Source organism: Diabrotica undecimpunctata, chromosome 7 (assembly GCF_040954645.1).
Source record: "Diabrotica undecimpunctata isolate CICGRU chromosome 7, icDiaUnde3, whole genome shotgun sequence".
Classification (NCBI taxonomy): domain Eukaryota; kingdom Metazoa; phylum Arthropoda; class Insecta; order Coleoptera; family Chrysomelidae; genus Diabrotica; species Diabrotica undecimpunctata.
Window position 1 is genome coordinate 156,876,343 of NC_092809.1, and position 16,601 is coordinate 156,892,943.

A 16,601-nucleotide genomic window follows, 5' to 3' on the forward strand; every position below is an offset into this window, starting at 1 on the left:
CTACAATTTTTTATATAATCAACAATGATCAAATATCGAACCTGTTAAAATTTACTTGTAATATTTATTTATTAAAATGATTTAGTGTATTTTTTGAAACTGTGTGTAGTGTAGTAGGTAATTAAAATTTTTGTTTGCATAGTAATATAATTCACCGTTATTATTTGATTTAGCTTACTGTGAATGTTACGCGTGGCTTTAATGAAATATTTAAACTTCGGTAAACTAAATTTGAGGAAATTCAGCGATTTTTTGTGAACAGTTAATTGGTTATAAATGAAAATAAAGTGCAACATGTTAAAGGATATTCTTGAATTGCTCTAAGGAATAATACTTTAATAATTTATTTTATTTCCATACTCGGGAATTTCTCAGGTTTTAAAAGTTAAATTTATGAAAAAAAAAAAAAGAAGAAATAATACCGACAAAATGACAATTGACAGTTGACACACCTTCCTTTTGAATGAAAAGTCGTGTGTAAAGGTAGCACACGAATAATCATCTTTTTATTTTCCCTTTAATCCGTAAGTATTTTGTACTTTTTTGTTGAAATACAGAGTTAGGAATGACTTTATAATAATATTGTGTAAATAGTTTCTATCTCAGTCATGAAGATAAAAAATTTTGATTGTGTTTACGTTTTAGTCCCAGGATGGCTATCAGACCAGTTTACCGTCCTCAAATCGTCAAAAAGAGGACAAAGAAGTTCATCAGGCATCAGTCAGATAGATATGGTAAACTTAAGGTAAATAGTTGACTATTATGTTTTCATGCATTTATTGAAGAAATTATACTTTTAGAGAAACTGGCGTAAACCAAAGGGTATTGACAACAGAGTCAGAAGGCGTTTCAAGGGACAATATTTGATGCCAAATATTGGTTATGGTTCCAATTCTAAGACTAGGCATATGTTACCAACTGGTTTCAGAAAAGTTTTGGTACACAATGTAAAGGTAAGATTTTATTTTCATTATTAATCATAACCTCACTAAAATAAGCATGGATCGCTATTAAAGCAGACTATTATCAGAGATAAAACTGATTTCCTTAAGCATTGTGTTAGCCATGTGGCTTCTACAAACAGAATTGGTCCTAGGAACTAAAACATGTACTGCATTTGATATTGAACATTGTAAACAAGTTGTTTAAACCTTTAAATCATTGTGAATAAACATTAGAACATTTATAATTTTACATCTTTTCTACTTATTTTTCATAATTAATTGTTTTATTACTCAGTTGACTACATAGTGATAATCATGATTTGTAATCATACATGCAACAAAATGTACATACATAAATATGCATTGAAAAATGTTTTTTGTTGTTTGCAGTGTGTTCATATGTTACATGAGATACTCTAGATAAAACTGACAGGTTAATCATAGCATCAACTTAAATATTATTCTATATATTAAATGTTTTAATGAGATGAAAAATTAAAGCAGTTCACCAAAGGGTATGCATTTTAAGTTGATAAATATATTTGAAATCATTAATTTTCATTTCAAAATTAATGCTTTATTAATTAACCTCGTTAAGTGCTTCAAGCGAAAAGAAAAGTAGGACGATTTTCACATTTGGTCCCATTGAAGATAGCTATAATTGAGCTGTCAATTAAAGTTCATAGAACAAAATGTTGGCGTTTGACTGTGTTGCCATGTTTTTTTAATAAATCGGGAAAGAGCATGTGATTTATAATTAATAAAAATCCAATAGAACGTTAACAAACTAACAGTAAAAAAGAAATTCTTTCAAAAAATAATAAGAATAGTATTCAGGTACTTTCCACAGACATCTGGTGACCATCTGTAACAATCTGGCAACTGGTGGTTTGAGGATTGCCAAATCTATCAGCTTATTATCAAAGGCAAATGCTAAAAAAATGTCGTAATAATTAACTGCAAGCAATATGAGAAGAAACGAGTATTTATTTGTTCGTGTTGTATATAAAAAAATTGCATAATTCATATAATAATATAATAAAAATGTATTTTTGAAAGCTTCTCTATTTGTAATTGAAGCCTACAACATATACATTATAAAGACATGACAACACAGTCAAACATCAAAAATTTGTTCTATGAACTTAAATTGACGGCTCATTATAGCTATCTTCAATGGGACCAAATGTGAAAATCGTCCGAAAAATACATAACTGAGTGGGAATCTGTTTTGCCAATTGCAAACATATTTGTCATACTCACCATCATAATTCAGTTAGGTCAAGCTTTTACACTGCTGATGCTAACAAAATAGTTGCTACAGTTTCATACAATAGTTTTAAAACAGTTGCACCATGGGTGCTCAATCTAACTTGTCTGTCACATTCAGGACAAAAATTATTATACATATCTATTTTATCATTTATTAAGGTCTACTTTAATACAAACATGTGATTTTAATGGCATTAATTTGAACAATTTAAACTGAATGATTTTTAACTTTTTTAAAATATAATGAATGAGTTTCTGCAAAATAAATGTTTTTCATTCAAAACTTCATTCCTTGGAATGATGTATATTGAAGCAAGGAACAGGGCATAATCCTATCCTACATACCATTTCACTGAGATCAATCTGGAAATTTGATACCAAAATTTAATGTGGTAATCCAGAAAATTGTGAAAAATTTTCATGTAATATCCCTTCCTACTTCCCTGCATATTCTTGTTAAAAAAGCCTACTTCCCTGCATATTCTTGTTATAATCCACAATATTGATAATAAAATTAAGAGACATGATACACTTGCTATGTAGTAAAAAAAAATTGTTAGAATTTTTTAATTCATATTACTGTAAATACAAGTAATTAAAATATATATATTTCAGATATGCTTATCAACATCAAAATTAAAAAATACAAAGAGTGAGAAAGAAAAATTCATTTTCAGTTTTATGCCTGAAAAAGAAAATATTTATTATTAACTATGATGTAATTGGTAATTTGCGCCTGAAGCAAACATGTCGACAAATTTGACTGAGTTTTATTTACAATTGATATTAACAAAATTTTCATTTTAATTACAGCAGTTATAGCCTTTTTTTTTGTTTTAGGAACTCGAAGTTCTTCTTATGCAAAATCGTAAATATTGCGCAGAAATTGCCCATGGAGTTTCATCAAAGAAACGCAAGGATATTGTAGAACGTGCTCAGCAATTGAGTATTAGGGTTACAAATGGAAATGCTAGGTTACGTAGCCAAGAAAATGAATAAGCTATTAATTTTGTTTAATATAAAATAGAAAAAAATCATAAATTGTGTTTGTATTAACCTAAAACCCTTTTTGTTTTACCTGAAGATGAATATAAAAGAGATAAAATCATAGGATTTAGAGAATAAGATGAATTTTGAATCATATGCCAAATATTGGTTCAAATTTAAAATACTGAGTAGTTCAGTGTAGTAATTTCAATGTACCTAAATGAATGATTGTGTGAAGTTAATAGTAGTTTACTCTTCTTTATTTAGTTTATTTGTGAATGAGAATTGCGAATTTATTTAATCAACATTAAACCATTTAAAATGGAATTTAAGCTTGACAATAAGTAGTTTGGCAAATGGGTTCTGTTCCTACAATCATCACAAACAAAGGAAAAAGCTCTAACAAGCAACTACTAGTACTGTAGAAAGCTACTCTATGTCTAGGCGGGTGGGTTTAGCCTTTCCTGGAAAGTGTGTCAGTTCAATGGGTCATATTACCATTGTGTCATCATTATTTGATTGATAGTTGTCCAGTAATCTTCCGTTTATATTCATAGCCCTATGATTCCAGTTTGGGGCTCTTCTATATTCAAGAATGTGTTCAGGTCATCGTCTATTATAGGATCTCGTGACCTTACATATGCAGAAGTAATTCTGATTTCTTCTTGTCTCATTTGTACTTTAATTGTATTTGCTTCCAGTGTTTAGGTTTTTTTATGTTACATTCATGGACGGGACCATTATAGAAATTACTGCAGTAAATCAGTTTTTTTTAATTTGTTTAGGACAAAAAATTTCGTAAAAAACGGCTATCCTACAGAAATTACAAAAAAAACATTTACAGCAGTAATTTCTATGATGCTCCGGTCCATGATTCTAACAACAAATCAACCGAATATAAAAAAACTCCCCTTTATTAATGGTCTACTAACTCATGATACACAAATACTGATATGCTATTGCGCACGCTAGCTATATCTCGCACTGTGTGACGTCAAGTGCGAAGCAAAGTTGGTATTAGAACACTAACGCTTGCCCTGTTAATCGGTTAATATCAAATATATATAAGCATGCACATGCTGATTTTTCTTTTAAAGAATTACAAAGCGAGATTACGAAAAAAAGCCACATAGATGACAAAGAAAAAGTTAACTTTTCCAAAATATCAAGCCTCAAGTTTTCATCTGAACAACCTAACATAATGTATATCAAATATCTTGTAAATGAAAGCTAAAAGGCAGTAAATATTGAGGAAGTCAATTTTGCTTTCCAGGGATTTGAGATCAAAATACAGTGGGTCTATTACACTAAACAAAAAAAATTGAAAATATTTTCCAGCTCTTACAGTTTATTCCACCAGCTTTCCTAAAATTTTATGAAGGAATTGGTGCTTGCTAACAGATTCTACCAGATGCTGATAATGAACCATTGGAAGATATTGAACATATTAAAAATATTGACAACTGAATTTTTTATTGTTAAATTTTATGTTCATTTTTTAGAATATTTTTGAAGTTATACGAGCGTTCGACGTTGGAAATTTGTACGGGAGTGAATCTGCACAATCATTACATATGTAAGATATAGGTAAGAGAGAGACCGAAGATATATTTTCTCTCTCGAGAATAAAAATGTTCCTTTTGTAAATATATTTAATATTTATTAATATTATTATTTTTCCATTCTGTTCAGATTTGTCTTGAGCCTCGTTAGGCATGTTAAATTATAAATTAAAACTTGTAAATATCTCAAGAAAGTTCAAATGTGTACTTATATCCTTATATACACAACAAACAACAATTAAATTATATATCTGTCAATGTCAGACAAATTGACAGTTGTATCAGGAAACAATATTTTTATTTTATTAATATTATTATCATAGTAAATTAAACATATGCGTAAGTAAGTTATGTAATTGTCATTTTTAAATACTTATGAATATTGCATTTTAATATGTATTGTATTATTATATTGAACTATGTTGCATTGTATTGTATTTTTATATTAATAACCAAATAAACCATGAATTTTACTGCAGAGTATGTGTAAATTTTTTTTTGCATTCAACTCCTTTAATACATATGAAAATAAAAATATACATTTTCATCAAAATATTGATTCAATCCTTCATTTACTATACTTCTATTACAGGTCAAATGTTGTTTATATACAGTATTCTCTTTCTGCTCTCTCTTACTTATAGCATTACATATTTAATGATTTTGCAGATTGACTCCCATATAAATTTGTAGCGGCGAACGCGTGTATAGAAGTATAACTTCTACCGGCATTGCCACTGGACTGCCACAGCCTTTTTTTTATAAAAAAGGGGATAAGCCTCATATTTTTTCGAAAAATGTTCAAAAACTCGAAAACTGTTAAATAAACATTTGTGTTACTTTTATTGTGTATTTAATAGCATATTTCCAAACGATTACCTTACTTCCGAGAAAAATGTTTGGATTTGAAAATAAGTTTAAAATGAGGTTTTCTCCAAAATATTTGGTGGCATGTCCTCTTCTGGTCTCAAGGTCTTCAGTTGTGTAGTGACTGATTAGCTGTTTTATTTGTGAAACTACTAGAGTTTTGTAGGATTAACTTTTAACTAATCACAATATTACTTTTTATGTGTTTACCCAATCTTTATTTCATATATTATGTAGCTACACAATAAATTTTAAATTACAAAATTAACTACCATATCATTTTTCAAAATCTAAGTTTGGTTTATAAAGAAATTCTGTCTTGTGTATTAAAATATGTACATGAACGTGAACATCATGTACAAACAGTAGTGTTATAAAATCATTAATGACCTCAATATGTTGATACAATTTGCCTCTTTTTTTCCATTTTGTTTTCTAGCATTTCTTTAAAATAAATATTTACTTAGAGATAAACAACATATTAAATTATGTTTACATGTCTTAATAATTAAATCAATAGTATATAATACAATTCTAATTAGTAATATAAAATTATCGTTTCTTTTGGATAATATTCTGAATCTTTTGCCATTCTCTATCAAGATGTGCTTTCTCGTTCTTGTCCTTATGTTTTCTTGATCTCCTTCCATCAGCCATTTTGAGACCGTACTGGAAGGCTGCTTTTGGTAGAGCTTCTTTTTGGTTCATATAATCAGAATATTCTTCTGCAGTATCGAAGTCCCATCTGCCGATTGGTCCCTTTTTGTTACCGAGATCCATTTTTGAATAATCTACTTCATCATCACTGTCATCTATAGCATCGTTCATTTCTTCTAAACCTAAAATTAAAATAAATTTATATTACAAATTTTTATTGCACTACTGATTAGTGAACAAAGATTGCTAATTTGTAAGTTCCTTAATAACAGCACTATTCAATCAGATATATGACACAGGTAAAATACCATCAGACTGGCTAAAATTACCAAAAAAATACAATGCCTCACACTGCTATGACTATCGAATATTAAGCATGATGTCTCATGTTCTTAAAACTTTTCTCAGAATCATTCATACACGAATTTATAGAAGTGGGAGTTTCAGATGAGTGATACTCAATTCGGACTTCGAATTGGATTGGGAACACAAGAAGCTCTTTTTGCCTTAAACATGTTAACGCAACGATGCAGAGACATGAATATAGATGTATACGCATGTTTTATTGATTATCGAAAAACATTTGACTGCGTTAACCATCAGAAGATGATCGAAATTCTGAGAACAACTGGAATTGACGAACAAGACTTGCGAATTATCTCAGAACTATATTGGCATCAAACGACAACAATTTAAATAGAGCACACAACATCCGAAGACATACGAATCTGACGAGGAGTGCGACAAGATGGCATTAGGCGAGGTTCAAGGTGGAATCAAGAATAAATGAACCAGCATAGACAACATCAGGTACGCTGATGATACCATCCTAATACCAAGCAACGCACATGAACTACAAAATATAATAAATGCGGTATTTCGTCATAGAAATCTTACGTGCAGCAGTTTCCAAAGCTACAATTGCTATTTGGATTGCCAACCTTTGAAAGTAGACGACGCACTAAGAAGAAGAGGAGAGAAAGATATTTATGGGAATAAGTTATTTAAATAAATTGTAAAAAAAATTGCTTACCTGGATAACACTCTGCATATCCCTCAGGTTCTTGTTGCAATTTGTTCAATATTTCGGCAGATTTATTAACTCTAAATGTGGGTGCAGCATTATCAACAGGTTCAGTATCATGTTTGTCAAAGTATGCATGTCGTTTGCTTTCATGATCCTGATGTCTACTGCTTTTTGCAGCTGGAACATAATCACCAATGTCGTCATAAATAGAATCATCTTGGTGGGCTCTTTTTGATGTTTTCTTCTCTGAATTATCTTCCTGTAAATCATATTCTTTCAGGTTTTCTGGCATACCCTTCCTGTTCTTCTTTTTACGATTACCTGAAACATTGTATAATATTAGATAAACTGGCCTTATCTTTGTGTAAATATAGCAATATAAAATAACAATAAAACAATGAAAACCTTGTTTTCAAAACTTCCACAAAATTTATTTCTAAAGTACTGATTACAGTAATGCTTTGCTAAGTGATCAGTGTAGTAGCGTCTGGGGACTCAGGAAACTGAGACCTCGGAAGCACCTGGTCAATAAACATGCTTTAACCTTTAATTGTGTGTAACATTTTATATACTTCTAATAATGCTTGTTATAACTAGGCATAATAATCCAGATGCCCCTTGTATCAAAGACAGAAGAATCTTTCAAAAAAAGTTAGGACTTGCCTTAATTAAACCAAACATTGCGGCACAGGCTTTAACTGAAACGTTGCCAGAGGTGTGCGCCAGATTGCCGCAAAATATGCGGGTATTATAAAACCTGATCCAGTATCTCCTGATAGAAACTAAGCCATATCAATATTTTACTATTAATAATAGACTTTAATGTATTGTTGATCTCGTTCTCTAATTCAATAAACAAGGTTGTGAAGATGAACATTTTCAATAAATTTTCGTTTGTCCAATTATTTAGTTGTTAGTTCATACTTGAAATTTTAGAAAATTGTAAAAAAAAGAAAGTACATATGCAAACAGTAGGCAATGCTCTACATTTGACCTGTTAAATAATTCAGTAAAACGTATATACAGAGTTGTCACTCTACTATAACATCAAAGAGAAATATGGCTCTAAAAAGAGTATTGATCAACAATTGGTAAAAAAGGAATAATCCTAAAAATAAATTATTTAGCTGTACACCTACCCTGCCTTAAATAGCTTAATATCTGTGTAAGTTTATTGATAACAATATCATTTGTTGTTACGGTAGTAGTCAATTCAAATGAAGGAACATCTGCAATGGATCTTATTAAAGTGGTTGGAATATCACTTTCAGCTTCATCATCTAAAAGAAAAAATGTACATGTAAAAGAAAATTATTTAAATGTAATGTAATAAGTTTCTAGATAAATTTTAATGATAAAAATGAAGTACTTGACAATGTGTTCATAAAGTACACATACAAAAATATTATATTAGAATAATTACGACTTATAAGAAAGTACGCTGCTAAGAAAGGATTACAATCATCATCATCATTCTGGCTTTAAAACCCTGTGTGGGTCATAGCCTCCTCAAGAATTTCTCTCCAGTCATCTCTATCCATGCAAAACACATATAGTAATACTAAAGGGACCAAGACAGAGACCAAATCTGAGTTTTGATTTAAATGGTAGTATTATAGAGCTACTGTGAGGTACTGTAGAGATACTGTGCTAAATATTTGAGCATACAAATTGACTCAGGTTTGAGATACACAAAACACCTGATGAATGTAGTTCAGAAGGCTGAACAGAGAAACTGCCATGACAAAGATTATGCCAAAAATAGGCGAGCCAAGTACTTATAAAAGGAAAATGTATCTTCAGGTGGTAAAGTTGACCCTCCTATATGGGCACCCATATGGCTTGACTTGTTAAGATTTAAAAAATATAAAGAATTATTAACAAGAATCCAAAGAAAACCCCTCCTCAAGGTAATAAGTACATACCGGACTACATTGATGTTAGCCCTACAGGTGATTGCGGGTATGCTCTTCATTCACCTCCTAGCGAAAGAACTTAAGATCTTATACGACAACGATAAGGGCCACCTAACACAGATGAGAGCCGAGGTAAGAGAACAAATGCTAAATGAATGGCAACAAGAATGAGAGGCACATACAGAAAAAGGACAATGGACAAAAACACTAATTGTGAAAGAGTGGTATAAATGTAAGTTAAAAGAACAAATTACTTTTTTACACAATTCCTGACCAGATATGGCTCATTTAGGTCTTATACATATAGCATAAAGAAAACTGAAGATAATTTATGTATAGAATGCGGAGTGCGCGACAACAGACACAGAGACTGCGCGACGGCAGACACAGAGACAGCGTGTGCCACAGCATATTCCATTGCAACAATAAAAAAAAGTGAGAGAGAGAGAGTGAGAGAGAGAAGATGGGAGAGTGACAGAAGACTGCAAGACTTTTATTCCTCATTGTATGGAACAAATCATAAGAGCAAATAATATAATAAGTTAAAAGATGAACTGTTCCTTCTCACTGTCACAGTCTTACAAGTCTCTGAACCATATGTTAGGACTGGGCATAATATTGTTTCATAGAGTTGTAAGTTTGTATTTCTAGATTTGAGGATTTAAGAAGATTTATTTATTTTTTTACTCAACAAGAAAATCCCTTTACACATAAAAATTTTTTATGGTTAATTAAATAGTAATACAAACTATACTAATTCTAAAAAAACCTATTATCAAATGGTACTGAAATAATTCCCAACAATAAAAAACGAAAATGGGGCAATGTTGTATTATAAGGTACACTTTTTCCATAAGTTTAGTTACCTTATTGGGAGGATTTGAAAAAATGTATGTATTACTTGAAACAATATAATTGTTAATAAAGTATATTTTACCTAAGTCGATAACATAAGCCATTCTGCCAGGAATAAATAATTCTGATCTCTCAATGTGTCTTGATTTTAACATATTCATCGTATAATAAATTGATCTTCCAATTTTTGTTTTAAATTTCATTTCTTCCTCCTCCTTCTTCTGAGCATCTTTTTTCTCCTTTTCTTTTTCTTCCAAGTGTTTATTAGCAAGTTTTTCTAGTTCCTGTTCCTGTTCCATTTCAAGTGTTTGAATTTCACTCCTGACTTTTTGGAGTAGAGCATAATCCAATCCTTTTACTAAATGAGTATGCTCCATGTCACCCCCCAAGAACTTTGACTCCTGAATCATCTGTCTTCTCCGTTCAGCTGCATCGTATCCAGACTTCAGGTCTGGAGCTACCGCTCGATACGCTTGAGCAGTAGCAATTGGATCATCTGCTTGATAGTCAGGATTGACTCCTGATCTTCTTTCGCTTGCTCTATCACGATACTTTTCAGCAAGTTCTGCCATTTTACTGTCTTCTTGTTTTTTGAGTTTGGCATAATAGCTTTTCTTTTTACGTCTAGCCTCCGATTTGTCTTCAATTTTAGGAGGTGGCATGGAATTAGGATTATTCATTGCCTCTTTTATTGAACCTGGGGCAGCAGGTGTCTGAGAAGGATTTGATCTAGGAGTCATCAGAAGCTTTCGAAAATCATCGTTAGTGAGACGTTGTGACATTGGTGTTTCAGCCATTTTTCAAGTATATATTGGTATACGTACGTATAAGGTAAATTAGTTTAAAACGTAGTTTATATTTTAACAAATAGGTAGAGAAATGAACTCTTATATTTTCTATTTATGAACTTCAGCACAACTTCAGGTTTATGTTGTTGTCAAGGTTTGTCAACATGTCAATCAATTGTATGTGACATACGACATACGTCTTCTTTCTCATGTGGAATTAATAGAAAATTAACTAAAACTAAATAAAAGGGAAGGATCTCAGTGGTTGGTTGCTGTTACCATAATTTATTTTTAATAAGAAAATATTTTGGTGATATTAGCTACTTCTTTCATAAAGGTTTAATAATTGTTTTTTAAACCGTAAGCAAAGCTTCAGTAATATATATTCTTTATCTATGAGAAAAGCAAACTCTATTAACAATTTGGTTTTTCAGTGAGATTGTTCAAAATATATTTATGACTGTTTTTTTCCATCACCACCATCACTGGTACAGAGCATTTTGTTGTAGTAACCATTTAGGTCAGATATTCCCTTAGCTTTGGATGTATTTTTCCCTTGGCAAAACGAAGTAACAGACCGCAATATTTTTGTCGCTAATCGTTTTCCCTGCTTTGATTACCAAGGAATTTAGATAAAACAAATAGAAATTACGATTAATTTATTAACTACCTTTTTTAATAAAGCGGAAATAGAATAGAAATGCAAAATTAAATTAATATTCCGTTTCAAACGTTAACATAATACAATAAATTCATTTCTATTTGCAAAAATATTTAACCCATGAGGGCAGATCGTAATAAGTTATCTCCAAACTGCCAGTGCTAAATTTAAGAAGTAGATTGTAAATAAAGATATAATAAAGATATTGTTCGGCCACTTAAACTCGTAGACTAGGATATGAAAGATCTTTTTTGTATAACCTACATTTATATTTGTGGCTTTTGGATAGGTTTTAGCGCCTGCTGTCGACATCCAATTTGTTATAACATTTTCTTTCACCCGTTTTATCTTTTCGTTTCTTGGTTCTCTGTAGCCTAACTTGATATATAATATTTTTTGTATCGAATACTTCTTTTATTTTTATTTAATTTACTATGAAATCAGTGTTAGAATCACAATTACAGACTATGTGGTCTCTTTTTCTACAGTGTTGAGGCACGAAAGGCATATGAAATCAGTGTTAGAATCACAATTACATACTATGTGGTCTCTTTTTCTACAGTGTTAATCAATTTCCATCTAATTTCTTGTAAAGCTCTTATATCCATCTTATAATTATCTATTTCACCAAACAGATTTTGGAGGGCTTCTGATCTGTATTGAGACCGGGTGTCGTTTGATCGGCCCCGTTTCTTTTGTTTGAACAATCGTAACAACTGCTTTTTTGCAGGATACGATTGTTAGCCCTACGCACAATCTCCTAACCTGGACCGAAATATTATGTAGCTGATCTTTTTGTAGCAAGTTCATCAAGGTATATTCCCCGATGACTTGGAACCCATACTAGTGTACTAGTCCAAAACAACGAAAGTCCTGGGATCCAGATAGCATGAAATCTGCTATTCAAGCTGTGAGAGATAAAAGCAGCTAAAACTTATAATGTTCCAAAATCAACAGTACAACAGTTAGCAAAAATGACTGAACTGAGTCCAGATGAAGCAGTACTTAAGAAACTGGGAAGGGGAACTATTCTTGGCCCAGATTTAGAAAAATGTTTGGTGGACTATATACCTACTTCAAATGGAAGCGAAATTCTATGGTTTAACGAGGACTGATATCAAACGAATGGCATTTAATCTGGCTAAATCAAATGAATTAAATCATCCCTTTATGCAGTTAAAAAAAGCTGGTAGAGGTTGGCTAGATTTGTTCTTGGCACGTCATAAAAAAACATTGACTTTAAGGAGACCAACTGGAACGTCTTTTGGACGGGCAGCTAGCTTTAACAAAGAGAATGTTCAAATATTTTTTGATCATCTGGAAAAAGCATATAATAAATACAATTTTTCCAGTAATCAGGTTTACAACGTAGATGAAACAGGCCTAACCATTGTGCCTAATAAAATTGCAGCAATAGTGGGGCGCAAAGGAAAGAGACAAATTGCGTCGCTGACTTCGGCTGAGAGAGGATCATTGATCACTTTAATTGCATGTATGAGTGCTGGAGGGAATTTTATCCCACCCATGTTAATCTTCCCAAGAAAGAATATGAATGTGCAACTCATGAAAGGTACTCCTCCTGGATCGATATCAGCCGTTCATCCTAGTGGTTGGATGCAGTCTGATTTATTTAGACAGTGGTTTAAACACTTCATAGATACCGTTAAACCCTTTAAAGAGTTTCCTGTACTTCGTATATTGGATGGACACTACAGCCATACTCGCAATTTAGGTGTGATTAATCTGGCAAGGGAGAATAACATAGTTATAATTTTATTACCTCCACATTCAACACACAAACTGCAACCGCTAGACAAAACTTTCATGGGAACGCTCAAGGCATAAAATAGCGAAGAAATCAGGCAATAGTTACGTCATAATAACCGCGCCCTCTCTCAGTACGATATTGGAGAACTTTTTGGCAAAGCATACCTTAAAAGCCAAACTGGAGAAATTGCTTACTTACTTTACTTTATCGTGTCCGGACATGTCATTCATAAAATTTCGGCCCAGTATCGGGCTACGTCGGTTCCATCTTTGTTGGCGAGCCACAAATCTTCGAGGGTACATCGATGAGGACAGTTTCTGCATGTAAGAAGATGTTCCATATTCTGTGTTTCTCCACAGTCACAGTTCACATCATCTTGGTCGATTTTTCCCCATTTTGCCATGTTTGATTTTACTGGAGCGACCCCCGTTCTTATCCGATTCAAAGTTTTCCACGTTTTAAAGTCTAGGGACTGGCCGGTCCATTGAACCTGGGGAAGAGGAAAATATTCAGGCGGTTCATCCTGCACTGTTCCAAGGAAGCTTTTCCTAGATTTTAGTCGCTTTCGTGGTGTTCGAGCTTTGTATAGGGCATGCCGCTCGTCCGCGATCTGTTTAATTTTCTCTATGTGCTCTGCAACGCCTCTGCGTGTTGAGGGTTCTGCAAAACCCGCTGCTTTATATAGATTTGAGAGTGGCGTCGGTTTTATGCACCCCGTTACTATCCTGCATGTCTCATTTAGCGCAGTATCAACTTGTTTGGTGTGGGCAGATCTTCCCCAAACGGGGCACGCATATTCAGCAGTTGAGAAACACAGTGCCTGTGCCGTTGTTCTTAAAACGCCAGGACGTGCGCCCCATTTACTTCCCGTTAGCTTTCTGAGTATGCTGTTCCTAGTTGTTACTTTCCCTTTCGTTTTTATGCAATGTTGTCTGTAGGTGAGGGACCGGTCCAGAGTTACTCCAAGATATATAGGTTGGCTTGTGTGTTCTAATGTATTACCATTCCACACAATTTGGAGTTTTCGCTTGGCTTCCTTTGCGCGAAGGTGGAAAGCGCAGACTTGGGTTTTAGAGGGATTGGGTCTCAGGGAATTCTGCAGGTAGTACGCTGTCATTGTTTTTAATGCAGTTTCGAGTTTCTTCTCCACTTCTTCAAAACTATTTCCTTGAGCACATATTGCAAGATCGTCAGCATAGAGGAAGTGCTTGGTTTCGGTCGGCGTAGGTTGGTCGTTTGTATATATATTGAAGAGCATCGGTGCTAAAACACTTCCCTGTGGAAGGCCATTTTTTTGAACTCTCCACCTACTTACTTTACCCTCCAGCATAACGAAAAAACGTCTGTTTTGCAGTAAGGAATATACGACCTTACCCAGATGGTGGTCATTTAGAGTGTCGTATAATTTGTGGAGCAATGTTTTGTGCCTTACTGTGTCATAGGCTGCTGTCAAATCTACGAAAGCAGCCCCTGTTATAAGTTTTTCTTCAAATCCCTCTTCAATGTGTTCTGTTAGTGCGAGGACTTGGCCGGTGCAAGATTTGCCGGGTCTGAATCCTCCTTGTTGTGGGATGAGGTGCTTGTCGACATTTTTTTCTATTCTGGCGAGTATGAGTCTCTCGTATAGTTTAAAAAAGTGACACAACAGCGAGATAGGTCTGTAGCTACTGGGGTTTTCTGGGTCCTTTCCTGGTTTTAGCAAGGCTATTACTTTAGATTTCCTCCATGATTTTGGAATTTCGCAGGTTTTGCAGCACGTGTTATAAAATTGCAAGATCCAGTTTTTTGCTCCTTGGCCTAAATGTTTTATTTGTTCACTGCATATATCATCCACACCTGCAGCTTTCCCGTTTTTTAACCTGTTCATACCGTCGTGGAGTTCTTTTAGTGTAAAAGGAGTACCTAGGTGGTTTGTCTCCGAGTCCAATCTTCTTCTAGTGTTTGGGCTCTTTGGGAGAAATTGCTGTAAATGGATTCCGCGCCACTGGAATTTATCCATTGAATAAGACTGTGTTCTCAGATGCAGATTTTATTGCAGCAGAAATTGAGAGCAACAACCACAGCCATGAAGAACCGCAAGCTATTGAACCTGTTATCCTACCAAAAACACCAGAAGCCGGCAACATCAGTGAACCAGGTGCTTCTGGTTTGCAGAAGTTTGTAATTCCGCAAGCTATTGAACCTGATATCCTACCAAAAACACCAGAAGCCAGCAACATTAGTGAACCAGGTCCGTCTGGTTTGCAGAAGTTTGTAAGTTCGCAAGCTATTGAATCTGATATCCTACCAAAAACACCAGAAGCCAGCAACATTAGTGAACCAGGTCCTTCTGGTTTGCAGAAGTTTGTAAGTCCGCAAGCTATTGAACCTGCTATCCTACCGAAAACACCAGAAGCAAGGTTTCATACTACCTTCACGAAAGAAAAACAATAAGATGGCCAAAGAAACTTTTTTTCCATACTGTGGATATGATGCTTAATAATGCTTTTCAATTATATAATATATCAATATTATGAACAGAAAATGTTATCATTTGATTTTAGAATGGCAATCATAAATGAACTTTTACCTCCTTATGAGAATTTAAATAAAAAAAAAGCATCAAATATCGAACATAGGCTGATAAAAAGGGAAGCAGCTCCAGGTAAAAAACAACTCGACAGAAAAAGATGTCAAAGCTGTTCCAAAGAAAAAAAAACGGTCGGATAAAACACACGTGTGCGAAACTTGTCCTGGAAATCCAGGATATTGTCGAAATTGCAGCATCATAATTCACAAATAGAATATAACAGCCAAAGTTTTACTAATATTTAGGTTTGTTTTTGTTACATGTTTTGAAATAAATAATGGTTTACTGTAGAGTATAGGCAACGCTTACAAGCGTCAACGGTACACGGATAAGAATGCCGAAACTCAGTGCCACTGCTGCTTATGAGCGTCGTTTTTTTTACCTTGTCTTAAATATTTGAAATAGCAATTACATATAAAACATCATTATTCATAATTATTAGCAACAGCATACCGTTTTTTCTATATTTTTAATTTGGGACCACGTAAAAGTAAGTTACAAAATAGCGGCATCCAACCTGTTAAATATATCCGTATATGCAGGCACACTCGTTATTAGGAGTGTGCGGTATTTCTGAAATATATGAGATACTTATATAAATATTATAGTATAGCTCCCTCTGCGTGACAAGCTATTATATTTTGTAATTTATCAAAAAAATTTCTTTTTTTTTTGTCTAAAAAGTTTCTTTTTTGTTTTTCTCTATAGGTCTCCATAGTATGTACTTT

At 33.2% G+C, this 16,601-nt stretch overlaps 2 protein-coding genes across 2 annotated transcripts; one reads left to right on the forward strand and one right to left on the reverse strand.

The window, feature by feature from the left end:
• The first annotated feature begins 360 nt into the window (after positions 1-360).
• RpL32 (Ribosomal protein L32) lies at positions 361-3,257 on the forward strand. Its single transcript, XM_072538579.1, has 4 exons — positions 361-524; positions 646-745; positions 801-953; positions 3,057-3,257. The coding sequence occupies exons 2-4, from the start codon at positions 653-655 to the stop codon at positions 3,213-3,215; spliced, it is 405 nt and encodes a 134-aa protein (XP_072394680.1). The 5' UTR covers positions 361-524; positions 646-652; the 3' UTR covers positions 3,216-3,257.
• Positions 3,258-5,821: 2,564 nt separating this feature from the next.
• Positions 5,822-11,033, reverse strand: beag (IC cytokine homolog beag). The gene is made up of 4 exons (XM_072538580.1): positions 10,170-11,033; positions 8,456-8,596; positions 7,323-7,637; positions 5,822-6,471 (listed from the first exon to the last, which is right to left on the reverse strand). The coding sequence occupies exons 1-4, from the start codon at positions 10,882-10,884 to the stop codon at positions 6,185-6,187; spliced, it is 1,458 nt and encodes a 485-aa protein (XP_072394681.1). The 5' UTR covers positions 10,885-11,033; the 3' UTR covers positions 5,822-6,184.
• Between the last annotated feature and the right edge of the window lie 5,568 nt (positions 11,034-16,601).

Excerpts from the sequence above, each read along its gene's own strand:
- RpL32 (XM_072538579.1), top strand. The coding sequence starts at position 653 with ATGGCTATCAGACCAGTTTACCGTCCTCAAATCGTCAAAAAGAGGACA. Across the intron at positions 746-800 it reads ATAGATATGGTAAACTTAAG|AGAAACTGGCGTAAACCAAA; the intron begins GTAAATAGTTGA and ends TTATACTTTTAG. Across the intron at positions 954-3,056 it reads TTTTGGTACACAATGTAAAG|GAACTCGAAGTTCTTCTTAT; the intron begins GTAAGATTTTAT and ends TTTTTGTTTTAG.
- beag (XM_072538580.1), bottom strand. The coding sequence starts at position 10,884 with ATGGCTGAAACACCAATGTCACAACGTCTCACTAACGATGATTTTCGA. Across the intron at positions 8,597-10,169 it reads GGCTTATGTTATCGACTTAG|ATGATGAAGCTGAAAGTGAT; the intron begins GTAAAATATACT and ends TTTTTCTTTTAG. Across the intron at positions 7,638-8,455 it reads ATTAAGCTATTTAAGGCAGG|GTAATCGTAAAAAGAAGAAC; the intron begins GTAGGTGTACAG and ends ACAATGTTTCAG.